The 12,154-nt window shown below is 51.3% G+C and overlaps 1 protein-coding gene across 3 annotated transcripts in view; it reads left to right on the forward strand.

Annotated features, from left to right (window-relative positions):
- Window positions 1–12,154, forward strand: part of adcy9 (adenylate cyclase 9) — a 206,333-nt gene that overhangs the window by 160,904 nt on the left and 33,275 nt on the right. For all 3 annotated transcript variants that reach the window (XM_070900828.1, XM_070900830.1, XM_070900829.1), the window contains exon 5: window positions 4,248–4,350. In XM_070900828.1, coding sequence (XP_070756929.1) covers window positions 4,248–4,350 — 103 coding nt within the window. The remainder of the gene's footprint in view (window positions 1–4,247; window positions 4,351–12,154) is intronic.

Raw genomic sequence — 12,154 nt, forward strand, 5'->3', positions numbered from 1 at the left:
TGCCCCTCCTGCTCGTTCATCGTGACCCTCGCTGAATCGGTCATCCTCTCCTGACTCTGCCACATGGTGAGTCACAGGTCGTTTGCACATTCGCTGGAGGTGCCCCATTGTTCCACAGCCCTTGCGCACACAGGACTGAATCGACATTGATGAGCTCTATGGCTGCCCCCGCAGCGCCAACATGGTGCTAATGGATACACATTCATGCCCCACGGCGGACTCTGAGTCACTCTGCAGTCGTGTGGGCCCTGCTCTATGCCGTTCTGCCTGCTGACAACATTATTTTATGCACAGTACTTCCCGGTGAACTTCGATTCTGTGAAGATATCTGTTTTGCGTTATCGCTCGTGGATATAAAGATGGCTTGGGCTATCGTGATGGCCTTGCTCAGATCTAGGGATTCGGCAGACAGTTTGCGAAGAATGACCTCGTGGCCAATTCCAAGCATGAAAAAGTCCCACAACATTTCCCCCAAGGATCCTGCAAATTCGTACTGCCCCGCAAAGGCGTCTTAGGTCGGCGACAAAACCAACCACGTTCTGGCCCTCAGAGCTATGGTGCATGTAAAAGCGATATCTGGCCATCAGGATGTTCCCTGACCAGCGTATACAGCTCTGTGTAAGACTTGTCCGTTGGTTTGACCCGGTGCCAGCAAATTTTTGAGGCCATATATCGAAGACCCACATACGGTGAGGAGAATCGCCCTGCGCTTGATCGCCGTCTCAGCCTTGTCCAATTCATTGGCCACAAAGTACTGGTCGAGGCACTCAATGAAGGCTTCCCAATCATCACCCTCTCTCCCAATCTCTCAAGGATACCAACGGCAGCCATTACCGCGTGAAAGTTCGTGATCCGTTACTCGTCGCCAATTTGTTATGTCCAGAATAAATCCACACGACTGTATCGCAAGCTCAAACCTTGGTCTCTTTATTCAGACTCCAGAGTGGGGAAGCAGCATGGTGAATCACCTTTTTATACCTGCTTGCCCCAGGGTGCACAGGTGACCCTTAGGTCTCCCACAGGTGTGCCCCCTAGTGGCAAGTCTTTAATTTTGGTAAGTTTTACATAGCGTTTGTTTGATCCAACAAGCTTGCCCTGCCGAATTCTGGTGTCTCCCGCATTCACTGTCATCGTCCCCCTTCCCCAGAAATGTAAACCCAACCCATAACCATTCTGATCACTGGTCGTTCCACCCGCTCGCGGTCCAAACATTTTTGCCGTTTTAGGAATGTTTTACTTATAATGCCTTTGCGTTGAGTCAAACACCGCAAACTACATCTGAAATCCATGTCTGCCACTAGATAAGAATCCAAAAGAATGCCAAACAACAGATGAGGAGCCCTTACTCCACCACAGTTAGCTTCCCTGGAGAGAAGTTCAAAATAACACTGCCTGGGTCCTACTTGATAAATGCTCTTAATTTCCAGTCGAGCTCTTTCCGCGGGCAAACGACAGAAAAAGAGAGAAAAGATGCGCACTTACCTGTTGCTGCTGCGTCCGTTGGAACTTCCGAGCCTGAGGCCTCTCGTGACTGCATATCGCAGCGCGTGCACGTGGGGACTTGCGCAGGCCGGGAGCTGGAGACAGCAGCCAATCAAGTGTAGTATAGATCCTCATTCATAGTAATAGGAGCTCATCCAAAACTCTTCTGCCCGTATGCTAATTCGCAACAAGTTCCATTCACCCATTGCCCCTATGCTTGCTGACCTACATTGGCTCCCAGTTTTTAAAATTCTCATCCTTGTTTTTAAATCCCTCCATGACCACCCCCCTCCCTATCCCTCTAACCATTCTCCAGCCCTATAACCCTGCGAGATATCTGCACTACTCCAATTCTGGCCTCGTCCGTATCTCCAGTTTTATTCGCTCCACCATTGGTGGTCATGCTTTTTGTTGCCTAGGCCCTAGCTTTGGAATTCGCTCCCTAAACCTCTCCGCCTCTACCTCTCTGTCCTCCTTAAGACATGCCTTAGAACAACATGCCTCCTTGACCAAGCTTTTAGTCATTTGCCCTAAAATCTTCTGATGTAACTTGGTGTTTGATAACGGTCCTGGGAAGTGCCTCGAGATGCTTTACTACATTAAAGCTGCTATATAAATGCAGGTGGCTTTTGCTGCTTTGAGAAATCACTCTGACACAACCAGCATAAATAATCAGGGACACCAGGAATTGCTGACTACGAAATGGTAGTACAGGTGCAGCGTCGAAAATCCAGAGTTCTGGAATGCTTTGGATTCCGGGACGATTGGTGGCAGGGTCGTCTGGAATCCGTAAGATGTTCCGGAATTCGGACCAGTCGACCCTGCCAACCTCGGCGCCTCGCTGCTTCTCGACCTCGGCCTCGCCCTGCCGCCGCTGCCCTTACCTCGGGGCCTCCTCGCTGGCCTGTGCGAGCATCTCCCCGGCAGGCCCCCGCCCACCCGAACACCATCTCGGCAGGCCCCCGACCCCCCCTTCTAACGTTCCGAAATCTGGAAATACCCGAACCTGGGCTCGGGTGTTTCCCTGATTCATGACGTCAGAAAGACGATCAAAAGTCCGTTAAAGCCCGGAATCCAAAACGGTCTTGGTCCCGAGGGTTCTGGATTCTCGACGCTGCACCTGTACTCAATCTTGGCTATAACTTGCCAACCTACATGAAATTCGAGATTTAATCCCCTCAAAGTTAATATCTCCACACTGCCGAACTGCCATGATTAGGGTATCCGTGGTTGGAAATCAAACTTAAGCTCGCCACCATTCCTCTCGGTCACCTGATTACTGCAACAAAAAAACATTTTGTCTAATTTTCTTGTTTTTCTGTTGATTTATGCAGGATTGCATTCTCTTGTTTCACTTGGTCTTTATTATTTTATGGCAGAGGTCAACCATGCTTTATCTTAATCTACGGAACATGACTGTTGATTAGATACTCCGGCTTGCACCCCCACCTGTTTCACCATTAGGTTTTCCACATTAATGGTCACAGACTTTATCAGATTGGAGAGACTTCAAACACTCTAGCACACTAGGTGTGAAAATGGGAAAATAGCCTATTTTTTTTTTTAATTTATAGTTTTGGCTTGTTGTCTGAAGAAATTAAGTTGTGTTCTACCATTTATTAAAAGCGTGGTGTGCCTGTGATTTTAGAAGATTGTTATAATTCCAATACAGGTCTAGTAGTTACCCTTTTACATATTTGGGGAAGAAAAGTATGCTTTTAAGATTTTGTTTTAGTTATTGTCCAAAATCTGTTAGGTGAATTAATCTGCTGAAAGACCAACGTAAGCAGGTTTCTCTCAACGGCCTTCTCCCTGGTGAAGTTACTGGAGAAAATTGCCTAAACTCATGCATGCATTTTCTGAGGGATTTCAGCATTCTTTACTTCTATGTAATCACACGAGTCCCAACCAAACAGCGGTTAGTGACAAACGGGTTTAATATGTTTCCTGATTGCCCTCAGAAACAGGAGAGCATTCAATTGAGGTTTTACATGAGGAACCTTTTTCACTGTCCTCACCTCTGCTTTGCTTTCAACAAGGCTGTGTTGGCATAATACTTTATTTCACGACCCAAAGTTGTGCGAGCCGCCACTGTTCTCAACTGTATTAAAAGTATGCTCTGTTCAGCATATTCAGTGTCCACCCAACGTAATAGTTTGAAAATTGTTAGGATCAGAAGAATTATGAAGTGCAGCCCACAGCTAGATTCATTCCCCTCCCCCCCCCTCCCCCCCTCTCCACTCCTCAACAAAACTACCAACAATTGTTGCAGGTCACATGTTTTCGGCAAATCCACGCATTCCAGGTTGCCCCTTTGGTACCACTCTCTCGAAGGTGGTGGGTTCAAGCAGGACTTGAGCGCACAATCTAAGCTGACCCTGGGGGAGTTCTGCATTGCCAAAAGTGCCATTTTTTGGATGAGACGTTAAACAGAGGCTCAATTTGCCTGTTAAGGTGGATGTAATAGACCCCATGGCACTATTCAAAGAAGAGTAGTGCAGTTCTTCAGCTGGCCTAGCCAAAATTCCTCCCTTAACCAGCATCAACCAAAGCTACAATTCATTGGTTGTGAAACACTGACTGACATCCCAAGGACATGAAAGTTGCTATATAATTGCAAGTTTCTTCTTTGTGATTTTAAAAATGGCACTTTGTCCATCTTCCTAATGTGTCTCTCCATCGCCCACTTTCAAAATGCAACTAGTGGCGATGAATTTTGGCCTTCCTGACTAACTCTGATTTGACTTGTTTTTCTATATTTACAGGCTAATGGACGAATACTTCTTCAAACCTCCTATAAACAAATTTAGCTTGAATTTCTTGGATTCAAGCTTGGAGAAAGCTTATAGAGGCAGCTATCAAGATGAGGTATGGATGTAGCCTGTGTTTGTTAATACTCTATTTACTGATTGGATTGACTGCAGTGTATTTTGTGTAGTACAGTCTTTTTTTCTAAACACTAAGATAACCCTTTAAAACAATGCTTGTTCCTACCATGCAGTCTTCACTCTGGAGTAACAACAGTGTGTGTGACAGGGCATTTAGCTGGAACCTAAAATCAGTTTTAATTTTAACCCTTGACTCAGGATAGCATTTTTGAAAAGAAACCTGTAAAAAGGCGAGTCCAGACTGCAAGGAACATGGCCTAATTTGGATCTGTTCTGGCTTGGCTCTATTGACCTGGATTCCATCAGATTTAAGTGGTAACACATTACCTGAATGCAGTGTTGTGCAGCTTAGAGGTGGTTAATTGGTATTTCAGTGTTGGGGTCATTGAGAGACCTAAAGTCACTCGGGAACAACAGGATTGAAAGGGATATTTTTGTTCCCAATTTAATTATGTTTCCAAAAATTCAGGTTCTTAGATTTTTCCACTGCCTCATGTAGTTCAGTATCATACTTCAGTTACTTGATGTCTTGGGGTTTTTTCTCTGGCTGAAAATGTCACCCATTTTGATGCAAATCTCATCAGATTTCCTGGTACTGATAGCAACCGTTGATTGCAGGAACCTCTCGTCATTAGGTACTGCTCTGCTGAATGAGGTAGCATGGAAATCTATGAGCTAGTTACATTTTTGTTCTTTCCCTAGAATGCAGTATGGCTGTTACATAAGAACATTCAAATTAGGAGCAGGAGTAGACCATACGGCCCCTTGAAACTGCTCCGCCATTCAATAGATCATGGCTGATCTTCAACCTCAACTTCACTTTACCGCCTGATTCCCCATACCCCTTGATTCCCCTGGAGTCCAAACATCTGCCTTGAATATACTCTATGACCTCCACAGCCCTTTGGGGTAGAGAATTCCAAAGATTCACAAACCTCTGAGTGAAGAAATTCCTCCTCATCTCAGTTTGAAATGGCCGACCCCTTATCCTGACACTCTGACCCCCAGACTCTCCAGCCAGGGGAAACAACATTTCAGCATCTACCCTGTCAATCCCCCTCAGAATCTTGTATGTTTCAATGAGATCACCTCTCATTATTCCAAATTCCAGAGAGTATAGGCCCAATCTCCTCATGGGACAATCCTGTCATCCCAGGAATCAAGTCTGGTGAAACTTTGTTGCACCGCCTCCAAGGTAAGTATATCCTTCCTTAGATAAAGAGACCAAAACTGTGTAGAACTCCAGGTGTGGTCTCATCAAAGCCCTGTATAATTGTAGTAAGACTTCCTTACTCTTATACTCCAACCCCCTTGCAATAAAGGCCATCATGCCATTTGCCTTCCTAATTGCTTGCTGTACTTGCATGCTAACTTTCTCTGTTTCCTATATGAGGACACCTAAATCTCTATGAACACCAACATTTAGTAGTTTTTCAACATTTAACAAATATTCTGTTTTTCTATTCTTCCTACCAAAGTGAATAACCTCACATTTCCCCACATTATACTCCATCTGCCACCTTATTGCCCACTCACTTCACCTGTCCATATCCCTTTGCAGGCTCTTTGTGTCCTCCTTGCAGCTTACTTTCCCACCTAGCTGTGTATCGTCAGCAAACTTGGATCCATTACATTCAGTCCCTTCATCTAAGTCATTAATATAAATTGTAAATAGCTGAGGCTCCACCACTGATCCTTGCGGCACCCCACTAGTTACAGCCTGCCAATCTGAAAATGACCCATTTATCCCTACACTCTGTTTTCTGTCCATTAACCAATCCTCTATCCATGCTAATATATTACCCCTAAACCCATGAATCCTTATCTTGCGGAACAACCTTTTAATGTGGCACCATATCGAATGCCTTTTAGAAATCCAAATATACTGCATCTGCTGATTTCCCCTTTATCGACCCTGCTAGTTACAGCCTAAAAAAAAACTCTAATAAATTAATACTGTAGCAAAATCCTGTCGACAAGCTCTTTAAAAGTCCCATACTGATATTTAAAGAGTCCCGCAGAATTTAGGAAGCCATTAACTTTTAAACTCTTTACTCTGCTAATTGTGCTGGAAAATAGATATTGGACAAGTTTGTGTGTTAATTAGACATTTGAGGCTGGAGTTTCTCTTTAACCATTTTTAACTTTACAGTTCAGGTATGGATAAGCTACAAGTTCCCAAGCAGTTGGGCCCTGTTTTATTGGAGGTTTGCACCTACGCCAGACCAGCCATCCTTTCTGAGACTGCTGTTTCCTGTTACCAAATATCACACCTGGAATCTAAGAGGTTCTGGCTCTGTTCGCATTCCCATCAGGCAGCTGAAACTATTGGCATTGGATCATTGATTAATCAAACAAACTGAGACTGGGGCTATTCACGTCATCTAGATAAACTTAAACTAGGAAAACATATGCATCAAGCTTCTAATATTATGTACTTCACACATGCCAGTACTGGGTTTTAACTTCCAGGAATTGCAAGGGGCTAAACACAGTTCGGGTGCTTGAATGGTAAATTTCTGATGACTAGCTTTTACCCCTCAATTTAGGTGAGCGCTTATAGTGCAAAATGTCCATGTGACACTCACGGTGCTGGCTTTGTTGCAAGATGGTCCATAGAATCAGAAGTTACAGCACAAATCCAGCCTGCTGTACCCCCTGTGCGTGTTTGTCGCAGGGCTTTCTGACCTGCATTAATTTTCTGCAATGATGCTCAGCTCTAAAGAGAGCGCGTAGCTGGAGCATGTCCCTGTGCGATGTCTCCTTACAGGCAACTAAATAAAGCATAGATCTGCAGCATGGATGTTCTCTGATTCCTGGTAAGATAGTCTCCTTTTTCTTTGATGGCTGCTACATCCACGGTCAAGAGGCCCAGCGACCTGTCTGCACCAATGCTGATCTTAAGCCGATTGCAGGAGAGCAGCATGGGAGAACTTGCTTATTGTGTCTCCTCCCTTATGGAAAAGCACTCTGCATGTACTTGCCGCTCTTAACTGATCAAGAATTAAGGTGTGGATGCAATCTTGTACTTGAGCACTGGGATCCAGCTTGCTGTCCACTGAAGTACATTTAACCATATCAGTTCTTAATGGGCACAGATCATCCTTCATACAAATCTCGTACTATGGAAAATTTAATACAGGTGTCACATCTGCCTCTTCCAAAAGAAATTTCAACATCTAAGCAAATAAATTTATGTTAGCTTCTGATGCATCCGTGCTATCTGTCCTGCAAAGCCAGACTGAGCAAATAAATGGATGATACCATAGTAGCTGACTAAGAGATTAGATTCTGAAATCAAATAGTCTGGGCGATAGCTTAATAACAATAATAGAAAATGATGAAAATACTCAGTAGGTTAAGTAGCATCTGTGGAGAGAGAAACAGTGTTAACGTTTCAGATTTTAAGCAAATACAGAGGCAGGGGAAGGAGGGCGCAGGAGATGCAACTGCCCTTTTACCGCCTCCTTCCCACTGTCCAGGGCCCCAAACGCTCCTTCCAGATGAAACAGCGATTTACTTGTTGTACTTTCAGTTTAGTATACTATATTTGCCGCCCACAATGCAGTCTCCTCTACATTAGGGAGACCAAACGCAGATTTGGGTGACTGCTTTGCAGAACACCTCCGTTCAATCCTCAAGCGTGACCCCAAGCATCCCGTCACCTCATTTTAATTCTCCACCCCACTCCCACTCTGACTTTGTGTTCTCGGCCTCCTGCATTGTTCAAATGAAGCTCAACGTAAGCTCGAGGCTCAACACCTCATCTTTCTATTAGACACTTTACAGCCTTCTGGACTCAAAATTGAGTTCAGCATTTTCAGATCATAACACCAGCCCCCATTTTTTTCAGACACTAGCTGTTACCAATGATTCTGACATTTCCAATTATATATCCTCCTAGATCCATCTTCTATTTCTGTAATTGTCCCATTATTTTGTATATCATTTTGTCTTGCACAGTCATCCCTTTTGTCATTTTAATCTCTCCTGCCATTCACCCTGTCACAAACCTTCTCTTTTTTTTTCAGTGATTATTTTCAAGTTCTTTGTGTGTCCTTCTGCGCGTGCGTGCCCTGGACTCTGCCCCCTCCCCCAATTGCTACACATGCGCACGACTGCCCTGTACTCCGTCCCGCGCATGCGCTGACTCCTCGAAACCGGAAGTGAGCCCGGTGCTTCTGTACTGCTGCGGACTGCTTTGCTGAGGAGCCTGGAGCTACTTTGCTGATGTATACATTTGCCTCAAATATCGCTGTGATTATTTACACAAACATTTTTGAGGCCTTCTGTGGGAGAGAAAGATCAACTGTAGTGACAAACTTGGGGAAGAGGAGAAGGAGAGAGAGAGAGAGAGAGATACTGGGGGGGTGGAAGAGAGAGACTGGGTGGGGGGTGAGGAGAAGAGAGAGACTGGTGGTGGGGGTTTGGGGGGGCGAAGAGAGAGAGACTGGGGTGGGGGGGGTGAAGAGAGAGACTGGGGTGGGGGGGGTGAAGAGAGAGACTGGGGTGGGGGGGGCGAAGAAAGAGAGACTGGGGTGGGGGGGGCAGAGAGAGAGAGAGACTGGTGGTGGGGGTTTGGGGGGGCGAAGAGAGAGAGACTGGGGTGGGGGGGGCGAAGAGAGAGAGACTGGGGAGGGGGGGGGCGAAGAGAGAGACTGGGGTGGGGGGGGACGAAGAGAGAGAGACTGGGGTGGGGGGGGCAGAGAGAGAGAGAGACTGGTGGTGGGGGTTTGGGGGGGCGAAGAGAGAGAGACTGGGGTGGGGGGGGACGAAGAGAGAGAGACTGGGGTGGGGGGGGTGAAGAGAGAGAGAGACTGGGGTGGGGGGGGACGAAGAGAGAGAGACTGGGGAGGGGGGGGGGGCGAAGAGAGAGAGACTGGGGTGGGGGGGGGACGAAGAGAGAGAGACTGGGGAGGGGGGGGGCGAAGAGAGAGACTGGGGTGGGGGGGGGACGAAGAGAGAGACTGGGGTGGGGGGGGCGAAGAGAGAGAGACTGGGGTGGGGGGGGTGAAGAGAGAGAGACTGGGTGGGGGGGTGAAGAGAGAGAGACTGGGTGGGGGGGGCGAAGAGAGAGACTGGAGTGGGGGGGTGAAGAGAGAGAGACTGGGGTGGGGGGGTGAAGAGAGAGAGACTGGGTGGGGGGGGTGAAGAGAGAGAGACTGGGTGGGGGGGGTGAAGAGAGAGAGACTGGGGTGGGGGGGCGAAGAGAGAGAGACCGGGGTGGGGGGGGCGAAGAGAGAGAGACTGGGGAGGGGGGGGGGCGAAGAGAGAGAGACTGGGGGGGGCGAGTGCCAGCGGCTGGGGGAGGGGGGCGGTGGAGAGAGACGGGGAGATGGGAGGGGGGAAAAAGAGACAGTGGGGAGACGAGGAGGGGGAAAAAAGAGAGTGGGGGGAAGAGAGTGGGGAGACGGGGGGGTGGGGGGGGGGAAGAGAGAGTGGGGAGATGGGGGGGGGAAGAGAGAGTGGGGAGACGGGGGGGTGGGGGGGGGGAAGAGAGAGTGGGGAGATGGAGGGGGGAAGAGAGAGTGGGGAGATGGGGGGGAAGAGAGAGTGGGGAGATGGGGGGGGGGGAAGAGAGAGTGGGGAGATGGGGGGGGGGAAGAGAGAGTGGGGAGATGGGGGGGGGAAGAGAGAGTGGGGAGATGGGGGGGGGAAGAGAGAGTGGGGAGATGGGGGGGGGAAGAGAGAGTGGGGAGATGGGGGGGGAGGAAGAGAGAGTGGGGAGATGGGGGGAGGAAGAGAGAGTGGGGAGATGGGGGGGGGAAGAGAGTGGGGAGATGGGGGGGGGGGAAGAGAGAGTGGGGAGATGGGGGGGGGGAAGAGAGAGTGGGGAGATGGGGGGGGAGGAAGAGAGAGTGGGGAGATGGGGGGGGAGGAAGAGAGAGTGGGGAGATGGGGGGGGGGAAGAGAGTGGGGAGATGGGGGGGGGGAAAGAGAGTGGGGAGATGGGGGGGGGGAAAGAGAGTGGGGAGATGGGGGGGGGGAAGAGAGTGGGGAGATGGGGGGGGGGAAGAGAGTGGGGAGATGGGGGGGGGAAGAGAGAGTGGGGAGATGGGGGGGGGAAAGAGAGAGTGGGGAGATGGGGGGGGGGAAGAGAGAGTGGGGAGATGGGGGGGGGGAAGAGAGAGTGGGGAGATGGGGGGGGGGGAGAGAGAGTGGGGAGATGGGGGGGGAGGAAGAGAGAGTGGGGAGATGGGGGGGGAGGAAGAGAGAGTGGGGAGATGGGGGGGGGGGAAGAGAGTGGGGAGATGGGGGGGGGGAAGAGAGTGGGGAGATGGGGGGGGGGAAGAGAGTGGGGAGATGGGGGGGGGGGGGGGAAGAGAGTGGGGAGATGGGGGGGGGGGGGAAGAGAGAGTGGGGAGATGGGGGGGAGGAAGAGAGAGTGGGGAGATGGGGGGGAGGAAGAGAGAGTGGGGAGATGGGGGGGAGGAAGAGAGAGTGGGGAGATGGGGGGGGGGGGGGAAGAGAGAGTGGGGAGATGGGGGGGGGGGAGAGAGAGTGGGGAGATGGGGGGGGGGAGAGAGAGTGGGGAGATGGGGGGGGGGAGAGAGAGTGGGGAGATGGGGGGGTGGGAGAGAGAGTGGGGAGATGGGGGGGGGGAAGAGAGAGTGGGGAGATGGGGGGGGGGGGAGAGAGAGTGGGGAGATGGGGGGGGAGGAAGAGAGAGTGGGGAGATGGGGGGGGGGGGGGAGAGAGAGAGTGGGGAGATGGGGGGGGGAGAGAGAGTGGGGAGATGGGGGGGGGAGAGAGAGTGGGGAGATGGGGGGGGGGAGAGAGAGTGGGGAGATGGGGGGGAGAGAGAGTGGGGAGATGGGGGGGGGGAGAGAGAGTGGGGAGATGGGGGGGGGAGAGAGAGTGGGGAGATGGGGGGGGGGAGAGAGAGTGGGGAGATGGGGGGGGGGAGAGAGAGTGGGGAGATGGGGGGGGGGAGAGAGAGTGGGGAGATGGGGGGGGGAGAGAGAGTGGGGAGATGGGGGGGGGGGAGAGAGAGTGGGGAGATGGGGGGGGGAGAGAGAGTGGGGAGATGGGGGGGGGGAGAGAGAGTGGGGAGATGGGGGGGGGGAGAGAGAGTGGGGAGATGGGGGGGGGGAGAGAGAGTGGGGAGATGGGGGGGGGGAGAGAGAGTGGGGAGATGGGGGGGGGGAGAGAGAGTGGGGAGATGGGGGGGGGAGAGAGAGTGGGGAGATGGGGGGGGGGAGAGAGAGTGGGGAGATGGGGGGGAGAGAGAGTGGGGAGATGGGGGGGAGAGAGAGTGGGGAGATGGGGGGGAGAGAGAGTGGGGAGATGGGGGGGAGAGAGAGTGGGGAGATGGGGGGGAAGAGAGTGGGGAGATGGGGGGAAGAGAGTGGGGAGACGAGGGGGGGGGAAAAGAGAGTGGGGAGACGAGGGGGGGGGAAGAGAGAGTGGGGAGACGAGTGGGGAGACGAGAGGGGGGGGGAAAGAGAGAGTGGGGAGACGAGAGGGGGGGAAAGAGAGAGTGGGGAGACGAGGGGGGGGGGAAGAGAGAGTGGGGAGACGAGGGGGGGGGGGAAGAGAGAGTGGGGAGACGAGGGGGGGGGGGAAGAGAGAGTGGGGAGACGAGGAGGGGGGGGAAGAGAGAGTGGGGAGACGAGGGGGGGGGGGAAGAGAGAGTGGGGGGGCGGGGGAAGAGAGAGTGGGGAGACGAGGGGGGGCGGGGGAAGAGAGAGTGGGGAGACGAGGGGGGGCGGGGGAAGAGAGAGTGGGGAGACGAGGGGGGGCGGGGGAAGAGAGAGTGGGGAGACGAGGGGGGGCGGGGGAAG

The sequence above is a fragment of the Pristiophorus japonicus genome, chromosome 15 (assembly GCF_044704955.1).
Source record: "Pristiophorus japonicus isolate sPriJap1 chromosome 15, sPriJap1.hap1, whole genome shotgun sequence".
Classification (NCBI taxonomy): Eukaryota; Metazoa; Chordata; class Chondrichthyes; family Pristiophoridae; genus Pristiophorus; species Pristiophorus japonicus.